The 25,519-nt window shown below is 35.7% G+C and overlaps 1 protein-coding gene across 1 annotated transcript in view; it reads left to right on the forward strand.

The window, feature by feature from the left end:
* The first annotated feature begins 2,091 nt into the window (after window positions 1-2,091).
* The window catches only part of LOC128646017 (blastomere cadherin), a 74,676-nt gene continuing 51,248 nt past the window's right edge, over window positions 2,092-25,519 (forward strand). The window contains exons 1-2 of the mRNA XM_053699409.1: window positions 2,092-2,217; window positions 2,613-2,727. Of these exons, the coding sequence (XP_053555384.1) occupies window positions 2,158-2,217; window positions 2,613-2,727 (175 nt within the window). The 5' untranslated portion in view covers window positions 2,092-2,157. The remainder of the gene's footprint in view (window positions 2,218-2,612; window positions 2,728-25,519) is intronic.

Here is a 25,519-nt window from a genome sequence, read left to right on the forward strand (position 1 = left end):
TCACGTGGATCCTCGACCAATCAGGGATGAACCAACGTCCACACCTTTCTCCAGGGGATCTATCCACCAATCGGTAATGTACCACGGCTCACACCTTCCTCCCGAAATCCCAATCAGCAGGATCAGATTGTAAAGGATAGATGAATACGGTACAAACTGTCAATGTCCAAACAGGACCGGAACTTAAACGTTATAGGCCAAATGATTAGGAGAAGGACTCCAAAGGGGTACGATAAAAGCAATTTATTTAAAAATATAAAAGAAACCAGCAACGCGTTTCTCGGCTGCACAGAGCCGTTTCATCAGGCTGTAATATCATTGAAACAGCCTGATGAAACGGCTCTGTGCAGCCGAGAAACGCGTTGCTGGTTTCTTTTATATTTTTAAATAAATTGCTTTTATCGTACCCCTTTGGAGTAAATTAGAAAGTTGTTTAAAATTGCATGTTCTTTCTAAATCATGAAAGAAAAAATATGGGTTTCATGCCCCTTTAAGATCAGTTGGAGAAGGATTATTATGTGAAGAATATTATTACATGAAAATATGTAATAAAGAATTTTTAGTAAAGTCAAGGAAATCTAGAAATATACAATCAAATAGTATGAGCTTTTCTCCTTTTTTTTATATTCAGGCCAAATATGAATATGTATGTTATCAGTTAAAATGACATGAAACATATATTTTTTCTTTCATGATCCAAATAGAGCTTACAGTTAAACAACTTTCCAATTTAGTCCTATTATCACATTTGCTTCATTCACTTAGTATCCTTTGTTGAAGAAGTTATGGGAATTACAGTGCATTGTATAAAAGTTGGATGCAGTGACTACTCTGAGTAGATGTATGATGTTACTTCAGGCTTTACCTACAGCTGCTTGGGTAATGCTAGGATTACCCAATCTCTAATTTTACCTGCAACATATACATAAAATAACCATATCGTTTGAATTTGCTGGGTCTGCTGTAAAAAAACACAAAAAAGCAATAAATAATATATGTGAGTTTCTCACTGAAAAGAATGGCCTACCGTAAGACTTTTCCTCTCATAGACATGTATGTGACTGTTATCGTTATCATTTATTTATTGTTGCCGTTTTTTTTCACTACTCTAGAGAGGCTAAACTGTGTCCTACATACCACCCAGTGATTGTTTGGCCAGTCCATGAGTTATATAATGGAGTCAGTCCTTGGGGTGTTATATGCACCTAAATTATTTTGGAAAAACCCAATGCAGGGTTCTCCATAGAAAATGTTAACAGCTGTGTAGCATTATAAAATAGCTGTGTGACGTCCGTGTAATATTTTTTTAATATTACATAATTTTCTGCTATCCAAAGCACAGATTAATTACATAATTTAACAACATAAATGTATTTAATGATAATTTGTGCAATAAAAATTAAACATAAACTAAGTTTAGCTTAATATTGGCTAAAATCTTAGGGTCAATAAAATCAGCCAGGTAGTGCACACGCTAAAAAGGTCCTGGAGTAAACACTGCAATGCAAAATACATCAGAGTTTGTCTAAATTTCATAACTACTCTAGGAAAACTTCAAAGCAAAAGGGGGGGGGGGGAATCACCGCTGTTCCTATATATAACATTCATAAAACCATTCCCGATATGTAATGCCACGTTATCTAGGCCCCTTTTTTAAGTGCAATAAATGTATTATTTTATACATTAGCCACCTTTGCTTTGGTTATATTTATTTGTTACCTCATACCATGTACGGTTTATAAAGACCAGAATGAATGAGAGGGAGAGGAAAAGGTCAAACAAGAATTGGGCACAAATAGTTTAACGGTCTACAAGATAAATAAACAACGTTACAGACCCTGACTAGATGAACTCTCATGTGATTCACTGCACAGATAGTGGTTAGTGAGTGAGTGATGCCATAGCCTCCCTCGTCATGTGATCTTTATTTAAAAAAAGACTTATGATGGGTGGGAGTTTGGCTAAAGGAGGGTTGTGAGTGACGTTGATCTCACCCTATCAGAATGTCACACCTGATTGCGTCACTCCCGCCCTGCACACCTGAGTTCTGCCCACTGTTAAAGGGCGCACTGGTGGGCGGGTTTACTATGGGCTGTGCGCACTGAAACTTTTCAAAGATACAGTAACCATCAACCTACCCTACCGCTGGGATTAATTATGGGTGGGACGCGGCGGTCACCGAGTGTTTGGCTCTACGGGATTTTTTTTCTGTTACAGGTTAGTGTTTCCATCACATTCGTACATCTGCTCCCTATTACTTTCTTGTGTATACGCGACTGTAGCACCAAGTGATATTTTTTTTAATACCCTTAAATGACTGTGCCCGTCTCCATCTTGGTGAATTTTACAACTTTATAATAAATAACTAGTATTTTTATATCGCTTTTCTCTCAGTGAGACTCAAAGCGCTATTTTTACAGCTCTCGGAATTACCCAAATCTGCACCAGAATAGTAATAGTTGTTCCTATCTGTGCTGCTTCTGCTTAGACCTGTAACCCACACGCGTACCTTGTCCCTGACTTCTGTTTGCGCAATGTAACTAGTTTCTTATTCCCACGCGAGTTTCTGCCCCTCTCTAAGTTGTAGAAATAACGTGTTTCTTTCCATACAGGTACTGCCCTCCGGGAGTTTAGATGTTTCAGGCTGTAGCTCTGGTTTCACCTCCCCTGAGTACACCTTTGTTGTCAGCCGCAGGGAACTGGACAAAGGCAGAAAGCTCGGCAAAGGTAAATAAACCCCCCAGTAGGAGCTCGTTGTGCTATATAGCTGGTAATGTGTGTTGTTCCCTGTGGGTCTTAACACTTTAAATGCTTAAAGGGACACTGAACCCAAATTTTTTCTTTTGTAATTCAGAAAGAGCATGCAGTTTTTATTTTGGGTACAGTGTCCCTTTAAAGGGACACTGTACCCAAAAAAAATTCTTTCGTGATTCAGATTGAGCATGACATTTTAAGCAACTTTCTAATTTACTCCTATTATCAAATTTTCTTCATTCTCTTTGTATCTTTATTTGAAATGCAAGAATGTAAGTTTAGATGCCGGACCATTTTTGGTGAACAACCTGGGTTGTGCTTGCTGATTGGTGGATAAATTCATCCACCAATAAAAAATTGCAGTCCAGAGTACTGAAACAAAAAAAAGCTTAGATGCCTTTTTCAAATAATGATAGCAAGAGAACAAAGAAAAACTGATAATAGGAGTAAATTAGAAAGTTGCTTAAAATTGCATGCTCTTTCTGAATTACAAAAGAAAAAATTTGGGTTCAGTGTCCCTTTAAGGGGTCATAGTAGCCCTTATTGTTCACAAAGGGGTTACATTTTGTTGTTTGAGGGTATCACTTGGTGTTTAGATCTATATGTGTAGACTGTCTGGTCTCATTATTACAAGATGCACTGCTGGTGGGTGTCTGAATAATAGCCTGTTCATATGTGTGTGTTTAGGGTGTGGACCTTAAAGGACCAGTCAACCCAAAATCTTTTTTTGATGATTCATATAGAGAATGAAAATTTAAACATTACAATTTACTTCTATTTATTTTGCTTCATTTTTTTTTAGATATCCTTAGTTGAAGAAAAAGCAATGCACATGGATGAGCCAATCACATGAGGCTTCTATGTGCAGCAACCAATCAGCAGCTACTAAGCATATCTAGATATGCTTTTCAGCAAAGAATATCAAGAGAATAAAACAAATTAGATAATAGAAGTAAATTAGAAATATGTTTAAAATTGCATTCTCTTTCTAAACCATGAAAGAAAAAAATGTGGGTTTCATGTCCCTTTTACTTAAAGTTTACATTTTTTTTTTTAGATTTAACGTCTTAAATTTTTTTTTAATTTTTATTAAAAGGGGGAAAAAAAGGAAATATTACACACACGGCTTCTTCATATTAGAATGCATATAGCCAACTTGCATTACATACCATTTAATAAACATTCTTATTATGGGCTTTGTGCATGGCTAAGGCTGTTAGTGGGGGAAAAAGCTGTTCTTGTGGCTTTGGAAGCTGCACATTTGTTGCATGGTTTAGCATTATAAGAGGCTCAAGGAAGTTGTTAATCTATTTGCTGGTTAATTATTTACAAGTTTCCTGCTTTGCAACTGCTTATAACATGCATTAGCTTTTTATATACTGTGCTCCTCAGAAAGCCAGGTACTTCATGCAGCATCCATTATAGAGAATATTTGTCAATGGGCTTGCAGTCTTCCATCTTTTAGTTGTCATTTGTCCTTCTAAGATCTGTAAGCCACTCCTAGTTACAAACGTGCTTTTGAAGAACTGGGTGTATTAATTGTGCTCCCTGGTGGTGTTTTGTTGGGAATCCTACTTTTTTTTTTTTTTTTTTTTTATTAGGTTGACAGTCTCTATACATATGCAAGATAAGCCATTGATCATGTAGTTTTAATGTGAGAGCGTCTCTTTGCCAATCATTTGCATATAATTATTTTAAAAATAAATACTAGGTGGTTTTATACTATTTATAATAAAAAAGTTTGTCCGTATCATCCCATTGAAAGTTTCACAACCTGCATAGATCTGCTGTCTTATTCACTTCACATTCCATAGCTTGTGTTACCTTTTTTAAAAGAGAGAATAGTCTCTTCTAACAGATGTTTTGTCACCTAGTTTTTGTGGTGTCCGTCCCTTGGGTGATACCTTATCCAGAGGCTTTCAAAATAAGATCTGTGTTCAGTTCTGTGTGACACTAGTTTATAGTGTATGTGTTCTGGTTGCACATATCTGCCCTGTGGGATCAAGCCTGCATTCCTTAGTGCTTGGGTGTCTGGTGTCCTTGCATGCTGCAGTTTTCTCACAAACTTAATTATCTGTACATTTGGAATGTAAAAACAAACTAGCTTTATGTGGGTTGTTTTTTTTTTGTTGTGTGTTTTTTTTTTTTTTTTTTTTTTTACCTTCCCTGGCGCCAACATTTTTAATTTTTTTGCATACCACTGAACTTTACATATTTGAATAAACAGTAGGTTATTATTAAAGATTACTTTTGGTAATTATATAAGAACCACTTTGAGTTTTTTTTTTTTTCTAATAGATCCTTCCTGGAAATGCCATAGATCAATCTATTTAGTATATTTGGCTTGTACATTGATAAGGACCAGTCTAGGTACACCCCTATGGGACAGTAAATACCTCACTGGGTGGGAAAAACACTTAGAATAGTGTGATAGTTTTGATCTGTGAGACATTTGCTTGGTGTTCTTTGTCCCTCTGTTTGTACAGGGCACTTCAACGGTTAATGCTTCCTGGCTGTAATTGAAACTAGTGAAACTCTTTTGCTTTGTTCATCCTCTCATATGGCATTAAACAATAGAGGGATTGTGTTCTCCAGGTGCAGATACTGCTTTGTATAACCTCTCCTGTAGAGAGAGAGAGGGGGGATACACACACTATATGGAGATGCTACATCTCTATAAACCAAATACAATAATACATTCTAACATAGAATGTTAGGCTTTCATAATTTAGGGCAGGGGTGGTCATACATTTAACTGTGGCACTTAAAGGCACAGTATACACCAAATTGTATGTAGCTGCATGTAATAGACACTAGTATAAGGAATAATATCCACATATACTGATATAAAAATCCAGTATAAAACAGTTAAATACTTGCAAGGTCCCAGTTTGGCTCTGTTAAAAAGGTTAGCAGGAAAACCCACTGAAAGTGGGTGTAAAGCAAAAAAATCAGCGCAATTTAAAAATAAGAACTAGCTGTTGTGTTGTATAAGCTAATTAAATGGATCTTCTACAAAACATTTATGCAAAGATAAATCTAGTGTATAATGTCCCTTTAAAGGGACATGAAACTCCAATTTTCTTTTGTGGTGCACACAACATAAATTTTTTTTATTTTTTTACGAAATATATGCACATGTACAGGTCTAAAAATCCATTGTAAAACCTTTTTTTAAACACCTAAAATCTCCCAGTTTAGCACTGCTGATGAGTTTTGGTGTTCTGTTAGAATAGCAAACAGATCAGCAAGCGTAAATGACATTCCATCGTCTGTCTGATAAATATGCACCACGCATGCGCCCCTCGACGTAGTCACATACCAATGCTTGAACGTCAGAACCCATCAGATTCTTGGCAGTATTCAAAGCGCATGGGCAAGCGGACGTGCGCAATATAATAGCCATAAGATTGTTAGGACACTTGGCCTTTGTTAACTTAATAATAAATAAGAACTAAAGTTCTTCAATGATGCAAACAATAGTAGCAGTATGTGTTAAGTGAATCCCACTACATGCACAAGGACCTTTGAAAATGCGACCTGTGAAACGCATAAATTGACTTTCACCCGGCGGGGTCTGACGTTGCTTATATGAACTGTTACTATGTTCTGATATTTTAATTATTTACTTAAAGGGGCACTGTACCCAAAAAAATTTTTCTTTCTTGATTCAGATTGAGCATGAAACTTTAAGCCACTTTCTAATTTACTCCTATTATCAAATTTTCTTCATTCTCTTGGTATATTTAGTTGAAATGCACGAATGTAAGTTTAGATGCCAGCCCATTTTTGGTAAACAACCTGGGTTGTCCTTGCTGATTGGTGGATAAATTCATCCACCAATAAAAAAAAAAGTGCTGTCGAGAGTACTAAAACCAAAAAAAGCTTAGATGCCTTTTTCAAATAAAGATAGCAAGAGAATTAAGAAAAATTGATAATAGGAGCAAATTAGAAAGTTGCTTAAAATTGCATGCTCTTTCTGAATTGCAAAAGAGAAAATTTGGGTTCAGTGTCCCTTTAATAAAGGATTGGACTTTGAATCCTATTGAGGCTCCTCATGTGCATGTAATGGTATACACTTGTTCCACATACCGCTACTATTGTTTGCTTCGTTAAAGAAATGTATTTATTCCCAAAGCTCAGGACTTGAGTTTGTGGCGAACTGCTCTGGATTAAAAAATGTTTGACGTTGCTACTATTTTTGGTGCTTATGGTGTATAGTAAGCCAATCAGGGTTTGTGATGAGACGCGTGCGAAATAAAGGGGTAAAATCCCATGGGTACAAGTGGGGGGGGCACTACCTAGGTAAGCTGAGGAGCAGCAATGCACTACTGCAGGGCTCAACAAACTAGGAGCCAGGTAGCCATTGGCTCTCAGAAATTTTTATCCCTAGCTACTAATGTTTTTTTTATTTATGCCTCTTGCGGTTTGCTCACCTGATATGTTCAGCTAGCTTACAGTAGTGCATTGCTGCTCCAACAAAAAATATTAAGTGAATGAAGCAAATTAGATAATAGAAGTAAATTGGAAAGGTTTTTTTTTTTTTTTTTTTGTTTTTTCCTGAAGAGAAAGTGGTTTTATGTTACTTTTTTAAAGGGACATTAACCCCAACATTTCTTTCATTATTCCGATAGTGAATACAATTTTAAAAAACATTCCAATTTGCTTCATTCTCATGATATTCTTTGTTAAAGAGATAACTAGGTAGTGTGCACGTGCCTGAAGCACTACATGACTGGAAATAGGGCTGCCATCTAGTGCTCCTGCTAATGTATAACATTGTTGCAAAACTGCTACCATATAGTGCTGCAGACACGTGCACACTTTTGATCTTACATCCTTGCTTTTCTACAAAGGATTACCCGAAAACTAAATTTGCTAAAAGTAAATTGGAAAGTTGTTTAAAATTGTATGCTCTATCTGAATCATGAACAAAGAAAATTGGGTTTTATGCCCTTTTTAACCCCTTCAATGTAAATGGAGAAGAGCTCGTCATGCACTGGGTTTGCCGATCTAACACGGTTTTCATCAATCCCTCTCATTACAGGCCGGGGGGTTGTTTGAGTCCTAGTGGGCGGCACTCCCAGTCTCATGGTATTGCTGGTTATGTCACCATTTACGCATTAAGTGATGTCACAAAGGGGGCTGAACTAAAATACACCGCTAACTGCAAGGGAGCTGGATGTGGGTGGATTTTCAAACCCCTTAGATCTCAGTTCCCTTAGCAGCTATAAACCTTCAAGACCCTTTATTTGAAACAGATCTTAAACAAAAAAAAGTGCACATGGGGATTTTCTTGGGTATATTACATTATCTGCACACAAAAAAAATCTGGTATGTCGAGACCCCTAAAAGTTATTTTTATATATAATAAATTATGGCTGCATAATCGGGTAAACACCTGTCAAAGTGTTTGTTTTATAGTTTTGCTGCAGACATCCCATATGCTATGAAATATAAATATTGTGAAATCGTCTGGGCCTACTGAAAAAATCCAATAGATAATTTGTTTGGGTTACGAACTGATGTTTTGACTTTTAGGGTTTAAATGTAGGTAGCAAAAAAGCTTAAAATTGGGTCAGCACTGGGGTGTAAAGAAAAGGTTTAGCAGTTAAAGGCTGAAACCCAATTTTTTTTTTTTTTTCTCGCATGATTCAGAGACCATGCAACTTTCTTTACTCCTATCATTGTTTCTTCATTCCCTTGGTATCATTATTTGAAATGGCAAGAATGTAAGCTTAGGGGCCGGTTCATTATTGGTTCAGACCCTGGGTAGCGCTTTGTGTTTCATATCCCTTTAAAGGGACAGTATGCTGTAAAATTGTTTGAATATAAAATAATCTTAAATAAGGGGAGCTTAGTTTCCTGAAGGCAAATAAGTGTGTAAAAAAACAAAAACAAAAAAAAGTGACACTTAATTTAAACAAAATAAATATAGTGACTGACACGGAACAAAAAGAAAACTAAAACAAATTGAGGGAAAAAATAAAATGTATATAACAAATAATGGTGAGTTGAGTTATTGTCCTTGGTAGCGGTCAAACTCGGTGAATAGGCAGCTTCTCTTGGAACCGATGGTGAATCGGTGCATCTAAAATTGGAAAGCAGAAAGAAAGCGCCTCATGGTGTAGTATTTTCAATTAATATGGATCAATGTGAGAGCAGGTGAACAAGTACTCACAAGTGTGCTGGCACCCTTAGCGAAAAAGGTGCAAATAGGCAGGCTGACCGTTTAAAAGCAGTCGGCTCGCTGGAAACTAGCGACTGCTGTTAAAAAGGTCAGCCTGCATATTTGCACCTTTTTCGCTAAGGGTGCCAGCACACTTGTGAGTACTTGTTCACCTGCTCTCTCACATTGTTCCATACTGTAACATTGTTTTTTTCCTTAATGTGTTTCCAATTATCTTTAATTTTTTCTCCAACTGCAGAGTATAAATGTATGAGAATTTGCTTTAAGGTTTATTTATGAAATAGCTGATTTTGTGGTTTGAAGCCACAACCTAATAAAATGTGTTGAGCGTTTAGGTATAATCAGTTCTCATTATCATATTCTGTTGATATACCTGCTTTATCTTAGATCTGTCTGTAATCCAAAGACCAATACTTGGAGAAAACAATGGAAAAGTAAAAATTATATTACCTTATCTCTTCTATACCCCACTGGGAGTATAATTCTGCTGGCTGTGTTTTGTTTACACATCTTATCTATAGCTTGGAACTAAGGCCAGAAACTTTCAAAATGGGTGGGGATACCACAGACTCTATCAACTGTTTCAAATGGCAATATAAGGGTAAAGGAAATACTTTACACTCCAGCAGGTAAAGTGGGTCATTGGGAACAAAATAAAAGGGGGGAACATTTGAGTAAACTGTCCCTTTAAGTTTGGCAAAATGTATCGTTAATCTCCCAGTGCTCCCCTCTGGATACCTGCAATTTTTCAAAGAATTTAAAAGTGCCAATTTTTTTTTTTAATTTCTTTCTAATGTTTTATATGCAAGCATCAGTATATAATAAAATGCTCTGTTTAACTCCATTCAAAGGGATTAAACAGTTGACTAAAGATTGTCAATGCACTAATGGGAGCTAGTTGAACTCGACTGGTGTGCAGTGACAAGATACATTTATCTGATAGCTATGTTTAGTGCACTGTCTAAGTATCTGATGGTTGTGACATGCTGGTGTTCTATCAGATTAGCAGACGCGGTGAGTATTTTCGGTCAGACAGCTGACCAACGTCACTTCCGTTTGTTAGTCTGATAGAACACCTGCACATGGTAGAAGTAATGCTTGGAACCCACAGAGCACTACTGTTGCTAGACACAGCAGCTGAACTTATTACTGCTACCAGCACAATCCTGCTGTGAATAGTATTGCGATTTGGGTCATTCGTAGTTTTCACACAAGAACTCCAATGCTCTGTTGGTCTCAAGCGTAACACTGTTTTTTAACACCTCTGCTTTGGTTAGAGACCGTAGAGTTGCAAGGACACTAGTTTTTTAAAATTACATACTTTAGCAGATTATGCCATTTATTTATTTTTTATAATTTTACAGCAGTGACCAGTTTTGCTTTTTAAAAATGCATTCTCTATTTGATATTGTTGGTTATTTACAATAGCTTAAAGGACCAGTCAACACAGTAGATTTGCATAATCAACAAATGCAAGATAACAAGACAATGCAATAGCACTTAGCCTGAACTTCAAATGAGTAGTAGATTTTTTTTTTTTTCTGACAATTTTAAGTTATGTCTTTTTCCACTCCCCCTGTACCATGTGACAGCCATTAGCCATTCACAAATGCATACACGTACCATGTGACAGTCATCAGCCATTCACTAATGCATACACACTTATTCTTGCCCATGCTCAGTAGGAGCTGGTGACTCAAAAAGTTTAAATATAAAAAGAATTTGCACATTTAGATAATGGAAGTAAATTGGAAAGTTGTTTAAAATGGCATGCTCTATCTGAATCATGAAAGTTTAATTTTGATTGAGTGTCCCTTTAATTTCAAAGGAAGGACATTTAAAAAAAAAAAAAAAAAAAAGGGGAAATTCAAAATTAAACTTTCATGATTCACAGAGCATGCAATTTAAAGGGACAGTCAACACCAGAATTTTTGTTTTAAAAGATAGATAATCCCTTTATTACCCATTCCCCAGTTTTGCATAACTAACAGTTATAATAATACACTTTTTACCTCTGTGATTACCTTGTATCTAATCATCTTCTGACAGCCCCCTGATCACATGACATTTTATTTATTATCTATTGACTTTCATTTTAGCCAATTAGTGCAGTGTCTGCCACAATCCACGGGCGTGCTCACAATGTTATCTATAGGGTTTACCTGAACTAGCTCTCCCCTGCTGTGAAAAGCAAATACAAAAGCATGTGATTAGAGGCGGCCTTCAAGGGCTTAGAAATTATCATATGAGCCTTCCTATGTCTAGCTTTCAACTAAGAATACCAAAAGAACAAAGCAAAATTGGTTATAAAAGTAAATTTGAAAGTTGTTTAAAATGACATGTCCTATTTGAAACATGAGTTTTTTTTTGTTTTTTTTTTTTTGGACTTGACTGTCCCTTTAAACAACTTCCCAATTTGCCTTGTTGTTGTTTGAAACGCTTATGCAGCAATGCACTTCTGGGAGCTAGCTGCTGATTGGTTACTGCACTTATATGCTTTTACCTGATATGTTCAGCTAGCTCCCAGTAGTGCATTGCTTCTCCAACAAAGGATACCAAGAAAATGGCGCATAGGTCAGTGATGGGAGGAGTTATGTATAGCCATACTTTGGTTTAAATATATCTATTTTAAATAGCCTTTTTTTTTGGGGGGGGGGGTTGTGATTACTGTCGGTAAGTCTCTCTTGTTGTGGTGTGTGGCTATTGAATTAGAGCGCAAGCATTTTAATCAATGGCTTTATAATCTGACAACAGCATACTTGAGCAAAGGCAATAATCCAAACATTTTCAGTCATGTAGACTAAACCTGTTGATTACCATACATTCAGCATTGGCTATCTTATAGCTGATAACCTTTTTTCATTATCCCTCTGGGCAAACATTTAAATATAAGATGTTTGTTTTAGATTAAGAAGTGTGTGTGTAATTACAGCTCAAGGCATACTCTGAAATCTCTGCTAGTTAAAGGGAAATAGTGCTGTAAAATGTTCTCCATCCCAATGATCCAGTTTACCTGCTGGAATGTCTTTGTAAATTGCTTTATTTCATTTGAGACTATTTAGAATCATAACCTATACTGGAAATATGAATACTTTAGTGTTGTGAAAAGCTATGCAGACCAGAATCTGCAGTAGCCCAGAGTATTTGGGGGGCATGGTGACCTACTTAAAGGGACATTATACACTCTTTTTTTTTTTTTTTTTTTTTTTTTTTTTTTCCCCCCCCCCATGTTTTGTAGATCTATTTATTTTATATAGCCCATAAAGTTATTTGTTTGAAAATGTATAGTTTTGCTTATTTTTAAACATTGCTCTGATTTTCAGACTCCTAACCAATCCCCAAAGTTTTATGTGAATACCGTCAGCTACCTTCTCCAGCTTGCTCCTGTTTGTGTAAAGGGACGTTTTCATATGCAAAAGGAGGGGGTAGTGACTTATTACCTACTTGCAGTGAGATTTCCTGCTACCTTTTTCAACAGAGCTAAACTGAGAGCTTCTAAGTTTTTAAACAGTTTATACTGGATTTAAATATCCGTATCTGCATCTTATTCTTTATAGTAGTGTTTATTAAATGTAGTTATATGAAAATGAGTGTATACTGTCCCTTTAAATGGTTTTTTTTTTTTTTTTTCACCCCCCCCCCCCATTTTCTGGATATATATCACACACTTATCCACTTCAGACTGGTTTGTAGTGCTTAAAGGGATTTTCTATACAGCTGCTTTTTTGTAATGTTCTGCTGATTTTTAAATAAGTGTGCTGATTTTCGGACTCTTAACCAAATTTTAGAATTATACTGATGTATACCTACTTCAGCTTGCTCCTTTGTGTAAAGAGTCTCTTCATATGCAGAGATGAGGGGGGTGTCTGCTATTTTTGCTATAGAACCACTTTAACTGGGTGTTCCAACTAAAATTTTCAACATCTTGGAACTTCTACATTTTTTTTTTTTTTTTAAACTGTTTAATACTGGATTTTTAAATCAGTATCTGCATATTATTCTTTATAGTGTTTGTTACATGCAGTTATATGAAAATAGGTGTAAAGTGTCTCTTTAAATGGAGGAGGCCTTTGGATCAATGCAGGGGTTAAGAGAAACATGGTTCTCCTCTCCCTCAGTATCACCCCCCTCCCATTTCTTAACTGGTTTATTGTTGATAAATGTTTCCTTTTGTTATGCAACATGAACAATTTTTTTTTTTTTTTTTCCCCTTCAGCTGTATTTGGATTGTTTGAGTGATAATTCTGACAGATGTAGGCTGTGAGCATGCAAGTAAAATCTTTTTAGTTTCCTTACTATTTATGTCTGTATACCAAAGCCCTATAAAATAGTAAAATTTAACATTTCTTTTATCTCTTCTACACCCCACTGGTAGTGTAATTTCTTCTGCTGGCTGTTTACATTTATAGAAACTTTCAGTATATAGTCTATTTCAAATGCCAATATAAAGGCTAAGGAGCTATTTGTACACTATCGAATACACTGCAGCAGGTAAAATTGAATCATTGGGAACAAATTAAAGGGGAAGTTTTAGGGTAAACTGTCCCTTTTTAATACATCTTATTTTAGATGCAGATCTTCTAATTCTTTTATACCACTTGCCTTCTTTCAACTGTACAGTATGGATGAGAACCTTATCAGTGTGACCATCTCAGTATCTTCATTACATTTTCATGATTCAGATACAGCATGTAATTTTTAAACATTCTAATTTACTTCCATTAAAAAAAAAATGTGCACAGTATTTTATATTTACACTTTGAGTCACCAGCTCCTAATGAGCATGTGCAAGAATAAGTGTGTATGCCTTTGTGATTGGCTGATGGCTGTCACATGGTACAGGGGGAGTGGAAAAAGACAACTTTTAAAATTGTCAGGGAAAAAAAAAATCTACTACTCATTTGAAGTTCAGACTAAGTGCTATTGCATTGTCTTATTTTGCAATTGTAGATTATGCAAATCTACTGTGTTGACTGGTCCTTTAACTTTGAAATTTGTTAGAAAAGAATCTACTACACATTTGAAATTCAGACTAAGTTCTAGTGCATTGTCTTATCTTGCATTTGTTGATTATGCAAATCTACTGTGTTTACTGGTCCTTTAAAGTGATTGTAAAATGTAATGACTACGTTCCTGGTATCTTAAAAAAAATACTGTTAAAAACAGGGGTCCTTTCATTTATTAAACGTTACAAAGATGCATTTAAAAAAAAAAAAAAAAAAACGAACCTCCGCCCGCAGAGCTTGCTTTCATTAGCAGAACGATAATGATCTATCTTCCTCCAATTGTTTACCCCCTTTGGTGATCAGCTCGTGAGGCATGCAACGATTGGAGGAAGCCAGATTGTCATAGATATGCTAATGAAAGCAGGAGCTCCTCCAGGCAGAGGATCAGCGTTGTTTACCATAACGCAAAGGTAATTTATTTTAAATAGTCTTTTTAAAGTTTTAATGAATGGGCCCCTGTTTTTGAGAGAGAGAGAGATAGATATAGATATATAGATATACATACACACACACACACACACGCGCACACTGGGCACTTATTCATTAAACTTTACAATCTCTTTTAAAGATTAAATTATTTAAAAAATGTTTAATTTTTTTTTTTTAGACAAATCTTTATTAGATTCAAAAAGATAAAGGTTACAGGCAATAATAAACAGTAAATACATTAGACTCAGCCGTTCTAAATACAAACATTTTGCTGGCATTAAAGTCAACTCTGGTGATGAGGGACTCTTATTCAGATCCCCACTGCTATTAGCCCTTGAGAATGACTTGTCTTTATTATAACATTATATAAAACTTAAATCTTAACAAAAGTTGAACATTTTTGAAGGTGCACAGTCCAGTTTGTGGTGGTAGGAGGAGGAAATATATATAAAAAAAAGGGGGGGTGGGGTTCAAGGTAAGGGGCCATGTGAAGGAATGCGGGAAATGCCTAGGTTGGTTACTGTATGATGTTACACTGCATTGTGTAAACTTTTCACATTAAAGGGACAGTCTAGTATAAATTAAACTTTCATTATTCAGATAGGACTTGTAATTTTAATTAACTTTCCAATTTACTTTTATTATCAAATTTGCTTTTTTCTCTTGGTTTTCTTAGTTTAAACTAAACCTAGGTAGGCTCATATGCTAATTTCTAAGCCTTTGAGGGCTGCCTCTTATCACAGGCTTTTTAAATCTCTTTTCAACACAGACAGAAAGTACATGTGGGCTATATAGATAACACTGTGTTAATGCACAGGGGGTTATTTAAGATTTAGCACAAAACAATGCTAAATTTAAGACTCAGTCATGTGATCAGGGGCTGGAAGAAGGTTCCTAGATACAAGATAATCACAGAGGTAAAAAGTATATTAATATAACTGTGTTGGTTATACAAAACTGGGGAATGGGTACTAAAGGGGTTATCTATCTTTTAAAACACATTTCTATGGTAGACTGTCCCTTTAAGTGGGTGTTCCTCCCATGCCAGGAGCATGAGTTTGTGTATGTCGGGTTATATATGTGATATATTTCGAGCTGGATCTGCGTGGAGACCAGCTCTTTCTACTCTGAGAGGCTAGGGATCTTATCAGTTTTCCATTTTTGAGGAATTGGGTTTTTTGCCCCATTTAGCATGAGAATGAGGAGCGCTTTATCATGAGTGTTAATAAGTTTTGGGAGGTTATGGTAAAGTAGCAGCATGGGGTTGGGAGGTATTCTCGTTGCCAATTTCTGATTTCAGCGAACACCTCTCTCCAGAAACCCTCTAGTTTGGAGCAATCCCACCAGATGTGTATCATGGATCACATTTGGCTGCAACCTCTCCAGCATCTATCTGATGTGACTGCGTTCTGTATAGAAACAAAAAAAAAAAAGAAGAGGCGCTCTGGTGCAGATGATCCTTGGCTACAAATGATTCTAAACTAACAGTTCAGAGTAATACTCACAAAGATGTTTGCACATGCAGTGCAATAACAGGTGAGCCGAAGCTTCAGAGCCGCTCGGCTGACTCGCTAGAGGGTGAAATCAGCTGTTCACTGGGTAATCACTTCACCAACGATGTGGGGAAAAAAGATACCTATGACATAAAATATAGATACCGCCCTTGGTGCAGATTATCCCAGGCACAGAATACACATACAACAGATGTCGAGAAGTTATACTCACAAACGGAGTTGCACAAGCAGTGCAATATCAGGCGTGCCGAATCTTAAAGAGCCGTTCGGCTGACTCCCTGAGGCCTGTACAGCTGCTCCTGGATCGTTGGAGGAGTGGTGGAAAATAAAGGTGGATATGCCGATAGAGGTTAATCCAAGCAAGGGATCAATAAGGCAAATAGAACAATTCACCAGCAAGGTAGACAAAATAAAAGTATTTATTAAAAATATAAAAATTACTTAGCAACGCGTTTCTCGGCTAACATGCCGTTTCATCAGGCTACATAATTCTAAGAGCTACCTTGCTGACTTAAAAGGACTGACAGGACCAATCAAAACCCTGAAAATTCACACACCTCCCTTGCTCAGGTGTACTATCTGATTACAGGGTGTCGCCCTGAGATACATAGCACTTTTGTTAAAAATGAATACAATTTATACAAACTTCAAAAAAATCTTTCTATATATACAAGGGCAATTTAACATGAATCGATAGCAAGTTTTAATCTCAATAATTGTAACAATAATATTTAGATATTTCAGTCTTACAAACAATATAACAATATAAAAGAAATACGATATAATAATCAGATATTTATAAATATAATAGATGAATTCTCAGTAATAAATTTATAATAAACATATAAATCATATAATAACAAATTATATATAAATACTAAAAAAAATATATAATTACTAAAAATATATATAAAGCCATATAATCAATCATATTACTACATCTAATGGTCGGATTAGAACTCACGACCTAGTGGCTGGGAAACCATCAACCCAGCCACTAGGCTATAAGCGGGCTTCTGATGCAAGTGTTCATAGTGTACTGAATGTATCTTGACAATGCTGTGACTGGTGCAAGTGGTGCATTATACAAAATAAACGTGTGTGTGAAAAAAGGTGTATAAATGTGATGTACTTGTGCCTAACAGATAGTGGTATTTACCTTTATAGTGATGTACATATAAGGAAAGCAATGATGTACCATTATGTGATGGATTGCTATGTGTGGCCATAGCAGATATGTGTGACATGTTGGTTAACATACTAGTGTGATGGCTAAAAATAAAATAAGAATTGACTAAAAGCCAATATTGGAAGGGGATACTAGTAATTATTATAGTGCTAATATGTTAATAATTTGCTAAAAAGATATTATGAATGATTATTAAGAATACTTGATGTATTCATATGACATATTTACTATGTTAATGTATTCTTAATGTGACAATATTAAGCCACTATATATAATGTGATATATATTAGTATTAAACATTGACTAGATTGGATCTCCCGACCTCATAGTATAAATATCTAACAAGCTAACCGCTAGGCCATGACTGCCTGTGTGCAAAGAGTGGTCAAATAGTTAAAATACTAATGTGGTGCCTAAATATAAATATTGACTAATAGCCAATATCATAAATAATATTGATTATTAAAGTGCTAATGTATTAAAAGATTTTTAACTAAAAAGATATTGTGGGTGAATATTAAGAATGCTCCGTTTACTCGTGTGACATGTTTGATATGCTAAATATATTCCTGATATAGCAAAATTGTGCATCTATATTGTTAATTTAAAAGATAAAAAATTAAAAAAATATAAATAAAATTTAGTATAAATTAATACTAATAAACAATAATGGCCAGATTTGAACTCCTGACCTAATAATATAAAGACTATCAACCTAACCACTAGGCCACAACTGCATGTGTACCAAGATTGGTCGAATTTTCTTATAATCAGCTGTATATGGTCTATTAAGATTATTCATATGCTAATTCAATACTATACTATTACATAAGATAGGGGTAATTTTGATAGGCAGAGAGAGATTATATAACAGCTTTATACTTTTAGTTAATAAATATAATCTAGAGGGCTGCCAAATCTACATTAATCTAAAAGGCTGCCAGATCTACATTAAGGTTAAGTCCTAATGGGTGTAAAGTTTTTAGTTTATGAATCCAAAAAGTCTCTCTCTGCCTAAGCCTCAAAAATCTATTATATGTATGGGATGGTATAATTTCTTCTATGGGTATTATAGTGTAACAATTGGGGTCCCCTTTGTGATTTTTATGGCAGTGTTTAATAACACTGTGTGATTTCTTGTTTTTTAAAACACTACAATAATGCTCTGACCACCTATGGCTCAATCGTCTAATAGTTCGGCCGATATATTGAATCCCACAAACACAAGAGATAAGATAAACTACATATTTTGAAGCACAAGTCATTCTACTTTTGATCTTGTAAGTTTTTTTGTCTACAAAGGATTGAAACACATGAGTACCATGTCCTATGTGATCACACATTTTACATCTGGATGCTCTACATTTGTATATTCCTCTGCCCTTTATTTGGGAATTCAAATTTCTTCTATTCTTAGATTTATGATTTTCTTGTTTGGCCTTGTGTTTTACTACTTTACTAGGTGCCAAAATATTTTTAAGATTTGGGGCCTTTCTATACACAATGGAGGGAGTATCTCCAATTAGATCCTTTAAAATAGGGTCTCTTTTCAGGATTCTCCAATGTTTTTGGAAAATTTCACTTATATGTTTATAATTACAGTTATACTGTGTAATAAATCTTATTTCAATAGGTTTATCATCTCCCCGTTGGATATTATGGTTTTTGTTAAAGTATGTCTCTCTATTTTCATTTCTAGCTCTTTGATAACTAGAATTAATAAGGTCTGTTGGATAATGCTTTTCCATGAATCTCTCTTTGAGCGTCGTACTCTGCTTATCATAATCCGATATTAGGCTACAATTGCGCCTTATCCGTTTAAATTGTCCGTATGGGACATTCTTTTTCCAAGGATAGTGGTGATTACTTCTAAAATCTAGATAGCTGTTGCTATCAACAGTTTTGAAATGGGTTGAACTATCTATTCCACCCAAATTATTAAAACGCAGGGATAAATCTAAGAAAACCACACTCTCCTTATGTATACAACTAGTAAATTTCAATCCTCTGTTATTGAGGTTCAGGTGGTCTACAAATTCTAAAGCTCTATCTTGAGTGCCATTCCAAATGAAAATTAAATAGTCTATGAACCTACCATAGAACACCAGGTTCGCCCCAAATTCCGATTGGTAGATGTAACTATTTTCAAAGCTCCCCATATATAGATTAGCGAAACTCGGGGCGAACCTGGTGCCCATGGCGGTTCCTTTTATCTGCAAATAATATTCATCTAAAAATAAAAAATAATTGTGCTGTAAAACAAATAATATAAGTTGTAATATAAATTGTTTTTGTAATGGGGGGATATATTGGTCTTCTTCTAAATAAGCTGATATAGCGTTCACACCCAAATCATGAGGAATATTGGAGTATAAAGCCTCCACGTCACAAGTAATCCATATATAGTCATTAGTGATCGGTATACATCTTAATTTATCCAATAGATCCATAGAATCTCTAATATATGATTCCAAGTTAATTACATACTTTTGAAGGAAGTAATCTATATAAGCTGATACATTCTCAGTGAGACTACCTATGCCCGCTATTATTGGTCTGCCCGGAGGGTTGACAGTATCCTTGTGGATTTTGGGCAGATGGTAATAGAAGGCACAACTAGGCTCACTGGGAATCAAAAATTCCTTTTCTCTCTTAGATACAATGCCTTCTTGATGGGCGAAATTAATTAGACCTGTCAAAGTTTTTAGGTATTTGGGGGTAGGATCTTCTTTAAGGGGAGAGTAATATGATTTGTCCATAAGAATTCTATTTGCTTCTTTAATATAATCCAAATAATTTTGAAGGACAATACCTCCCCCCTTGTCTGCTTGGCGGATTATCAGTTCAGCATTATTCCTTAGTGTTTCAAGGGCCTTAATCTCGTTGGGAAATAGATTATGTTTAGAAATATTTTTAGGGAGCTGTTCCAATTCCTCTAATACTAATTCTTTAAAAATTTCTACATATGTATTGTTTGAAACCTGTGGATTAAAGTTGGATTTAATCCTAAAATTTGTCTGGACATAACCCTCACTTAGTTGTGCCAATAGTGTATCTGGTTCATATATGGGAATGCCAGAAGATATTCTTGTTTCCATAGTATCTGTAAGGATAGGTAATGCATTAGATTCTTTGATTCTTTTCTCAGCGAAGTATTTCTGCATAGTGAGTTTCTGTGTGAATCTGTTCAAATCAACAAATAAATCAAATGTGTTGTGTGAATTTGAGGGACTGTAAGATAAACCTTTGCCCAATACCCTAATTTCATCATCTGATAAATTATGTGATGATAAATTGTAAATACCCTTTTTTAATCTTTGTAATCTTGTTTTTTTGATGGTGGACCTACGCCCTCTGCACCCCCGTCTACGAATGGTCTTTTTCCTTTCTGGGGCTGGGTATGTGTGCTGATCGGTTCTAAGTAGCTGGCTATTTTTCGTTGAGACCATGTGTGTATTGGTCTTTGGCGCTGTTCTAAAAAAGCAGCATTATCCGTTGAATTGGAATGGCTATTATCGTGACAGATCTCATTATTCCCAGTAATTAATGGTTGTCTGGGGTTATTACCCCTTGGGGTGGTAGATTCATCCAAAATCTCGTATCTATTATAAGTGAGGATATGTGTTGGGGTATATATTATTTTTTTTTTTTTTTTTTACTCTTTGGGGGGGTCAGGTACCACCTACTCAGGAATTTTATATAGTCTCTTGGGTTCTTGCAGATATGGAGCATTTTTTTTTAGTGATCTCAAAGATTGAGCCATTCCTTAGGCTCTAGTTCGAGTCCTAGCTCTCTGTGCTAGCTACTCGCATATGAGGGGAAGTGCCTGAGGCCTTCCTGTTGAAGCAGATTGTAGAGAATTGAGAAGATGTTTGGGTGGGTTGTTTTGTGTGCAAAAGGTTTCAAATGTTGTCAGGGGTCTAAGGAGTGAGGTTTTATGCCTGTGTAGCGATAAAATGATAGAGCTGGGCGCAGTGGAACCAAGGTATTTTTGGGTTTTAAGATTATTTTGGGTCAGGGCATTATATATATATATATATATATATATATATATATATATATATATATATATATATATATATATATATATATATATATATATATATATATATATATATATATATATATATATATATATATATATATATATATATATTAACCCCTTAACGACCAAGGACGTACGCCACACGTCCTCAAAAAAAAAAAATGCAGTTAATGACAGAGGACGTGTGGCGTACGTCCTTGGTCTGGAAAGCAGCTGGAAGCGATCCTGCTCGCTTCCAGCTGCTTTCCGGTTATTGCAGTGATGCCTCGATATGGAGGCATCCTGCAATAACCCCCCTTGGCCATCCGATGCAGAGAGAGCCACTCTGTGGCCTTCTGCACTGACATCGATGGCCGGTATCGTTGGTGGGTGGGAGCTTACGTGGGAGGCGGGTGGGCGGCCGGCCATCGGTGCTCAGTGTGAAGTGGAGGGGGCGGGATCTACGGGGGTGGCGGGCGCGTGCATGGAGCGGGTGGGAACCGCTACACTACAGAAAAAAATAAAGTGAAAAGTAAAACTAAATGTAATTATTACAAATGTAATCTAAGGGATCTGGAAGGGGTTGGGGGTTGGTCTTGGTGGGGGGGGAAGCTACACTACAGAAAAGGGCATTTTTTTTTTTTAAATCAAAAGGCACATTTTTTTTTACAAAACTGGGTACTGGCAGACAGCTGCCAGTACCCAAAATGGCGCCCATTAAGGCAGAGGGGAAGGGTTAGAGAGCTGTTTGGTGGGGGCTCAGTGAGGTTGGGGTCTAAGGGGGGATGCTACACATCAGCATATGTAAATATGCTTTTTTTTTTTTCTTTTTTAAAAAGGGCCAAATACCTTTTATTTTAGTACTGGCAGAGTTTCTGCCAGTACTTAAGATGGCGGGGACAATTGTGGGGGAGGGAAGAGAGCTGTTTGGGAGGGATCAGGGGGTCTGTTTCAGGTGGGAGGCTGAGCTCTACACTAAAGCTAAAATTAACCCTGCAAGCTCCCTACAAGCTACATAATTAACCCCTTCACTGCTAGCCATAATACACGTGTGATGCGCAGCAGCATTTAGAGGCCTTCTAATTACCAAAAAGCAATGCCAAAGCCATATATGTCTGCTATTTCTGAACAAAGGGGATCCCAGAGAAGCATTTACAACCATTTGTGCCATAATTGCACAAGCTGTTTGTAAATGATTTCAGTGAGAAACCTAAAATTTTGAAAAAATTTACATTTTTTTTTTTTAAATTTGATCGCATTTGGCGGTGAAATGGTGGCATGAAATATACCAAAATTGGCCTAGATCAATACTTGGGGTTGTCTACTACAGTGTTTTTCAACCAGTGTGCCGTGGCACACTAGTGTGCCGTGAAAGATCCTCAGGTGTGCCACAGCAGACTGACAACAGTGTGACATATTTTTTAAACTTTGCTTGTTTTTTACTCCCAGTGCAGGGGTAGTTTGTAGGAGGCATGGCATAACAGCACAATACATACAGTATGTGTGTGTTTGTGTGTTTGTGTATGTGTGTATATGTGTGTATATGTGTGTATATGTGTGTATATGTGTGTATATGTGTGTATATGTGTGTATATGTGTGTATATGTGTGTATATGTGTGTATATGTGTGTATATGTGTGTATATGTGTGTATATGTGTGTATATGTGTGTATATGTGTGTATATGTGTGTATATGTGTGTATATGTGTGTATATGTGTGTATATGTGTGTATATGTGTGTATATGTGTGTATATGTGTGTATATGTGTATATGTATATATGTATATATATATATATATATATATATATGTATATGTATATATATATATATATATATATATATATATGTATATATATATATATATATATATATATATATGTGTATATGTATATATATATATATATGTGTATATATATATATATATATATATATATATATATATATATATATATATATATATATATATATATATATATATATATATATATATATATATATATATATATATATATATATATATATGCTGTATTAGGCTACAATGTGTGATTTTTTTTAAAATTTTGGGATGGTGGTGTGCCACAGGATTTTTTAATGTAAAAAAGTGTGCCACGGCAAAAAAAAGGTTAAAAATCACTGGTCTACTACACTAAAGCTAAAACTACCCCAAAAAGCTCCCTAATTAACCCCTTCACTGCTGGGCATAATACACGTGTGGTGCGCAGTGGCATTTAGCGGCCTTCTAATTACCAAAAAGCAACGCCAAAGTCATATATGTCTGCTATTTCTGAACAAAGGGGATCCCAGAGAAGAATTTACAACCATTTATGCCATAATTGCACAAGCTGTTTGTAAATAATTTAAGTTAGAAACCAAAAGTTTGTGAAAAGTGAACGATTTTTTGTATTTGATTGCATTTGGCGGTGAAATGGTGGCATGAAATATACCAAAATGGGCCTAGATCAATACTTTGGGTTGTCTACTAAAAAAAAATATATACATGTCAATGGCTATTCAGAGATTCCTGAAAGATATTGGTGTTCTAATGTAACTGTTGCTAATTTTGAAAAGAAATGGTTTGGAAATGGCAAAGTGCTACTTGTATTTATGGCCCTATAGTTTACAAAAAAATCAAAGAACATGAAAACATTGGGTATTTCTAAACTCAGGACAAAATTTAGAAACTATTTAGCATTGGTATTTTATGGTGGTTGTAGATGTGTAACAGATTTTGGGGGTCAAAGTTAGAAAAAGTGTTTTTTTTTTTTTTGTTTTTTTTTTTATAGTAAATTATAAGATATGATGAAAATAATGGTATCTTTAGAAAGTCCATTTAATGGCGAGAAAAACGGTATATAATATGTGTGGGTACAGTAAATGAGTAAGAGGAAAATTACAGCTAAACGCAAACACCTCAAAAATGTAAAAATAGCCTTGGTCCCAAACGGACAGAAAATGGAAAAGTGCTGTGGTCATTAAGGGGTTAAAGGTGGAAAGTCCTCTGGTAGCTTGTTGGGTGTCCGAATATTTAAGGTTGGGTTATCACAAATCGGAATTAGAGGGGAGATTGTGGTTGATATGTTGCTCTGTGTAGCTGCAATTTTATCCCATGTAGTTAGGGTCTTGTTTAGTAAAGGGTATATGGACACTTGGGTTGGTCGGAGTCTGCGCGGGATATACGCCAGGGAGCCCACGTTTCCGCATTTAAGAATATCAGTGTCTAATTTTACCCAGACCTTGTGTGTTACATTCAGGCTCCATTTTGTGATCCGCTGTAATGAAATAGCTTGTCTGTAGATGTGTAAATTTGGTACGCCTAATCCTCCTGTTGACCGTGGTTTATATATTGTGTGTTTGTAAAATTGTTCTATTTTAAAAAAAAAGTCCCATTTTTATAAACAAAGTGCATGATCTTTTTGGAAGTATCATACTTAAAGATCTCTTAAAGTGAAGGTTAAGTTACAGCCTTCAAATTTCGTTTATACACTTCTATGCATATGAAATTAGTAACCGCTATATTATTTTTTTTATAATATTTTATTTTTATTATTTTATACTCTGTTATATCCTTACCGTTCCCTTCTATTCTCCTCCCATCAGTTACTTCCTGCTTTTTTACCCAGTGACGTATAGAGCGGTCCCTCACGCTCTATACGTGTATAGTAGGCTCGTGCACAGAGACTATCCAAAACTACGCATGCACATCTATCTCCTACGCATGCGTTAATCGAGTCAATTACCCATTTCATCGCATGCGTCATTCTTCTGCAACATAGTATTGAATGAATAACAATATCCATTCAATACTATGTTTGTACAGACAGAGACTAGCTGTGTTTTTTAGCAATCCTACTGTTGCAGATTGTCGCGGAACTGCTGTTAGCTGCCTGAATAAATAATATTGGCAGAGCGCATGCGCGAAACGGGGCCGCGCTCGCTTTGCTGATGTAACCAGAAGACACTGACGCATGCGCATATTGTGACACTACCTGCTGACGTCAATTGACGGCCGCCTAACGGCCTAAAAGTCAATTGGCTTCTGACACAACGTGATCATCCTTTCAGCAGAAGAAAAAAAACAGGGTCGATTTTGTGATAGCGATATTGGAAAGAAATAATTAAGATATTAAATGAACGATGTAAAAATGATGAATGAAACTGCCATTTATTTTGGGTGATAAATAAAATATTGCATTAGCAACTAACAAAGTTAACCTTCACTTTAAAGTGAATGTAATTTTTTTTTTGATGCTAAAGTGCCCGGTTTTTAAAAATTCGATTAAAAACAGGGGCACTTAAATTTGTCTAAATTTACATTTCACTCGTGTTGTGAAAAAATACCTTTAATCTTGACAGCCGTTCCGGCTTCCTCCAATCACAACTTTTTAATCGGACGCTGATTCCCCGGGGGAGAA

The sequence above is a fragment of the Bombina bombina genome, chromosome 1 (genome assembly GCF_027579735.1).
Source record: "Bombina bombina isolate aBomBom1 chromosome 1, aBomBom1.pri, whole genome shotgun sequence".
Classification (NCBI taxonomy): domain Eukaryota; kingdom Metazoa; phylum Chordata; class Amphibia; order Anura; family Bombinatoridae; genus Bombina; species Bombina bombina.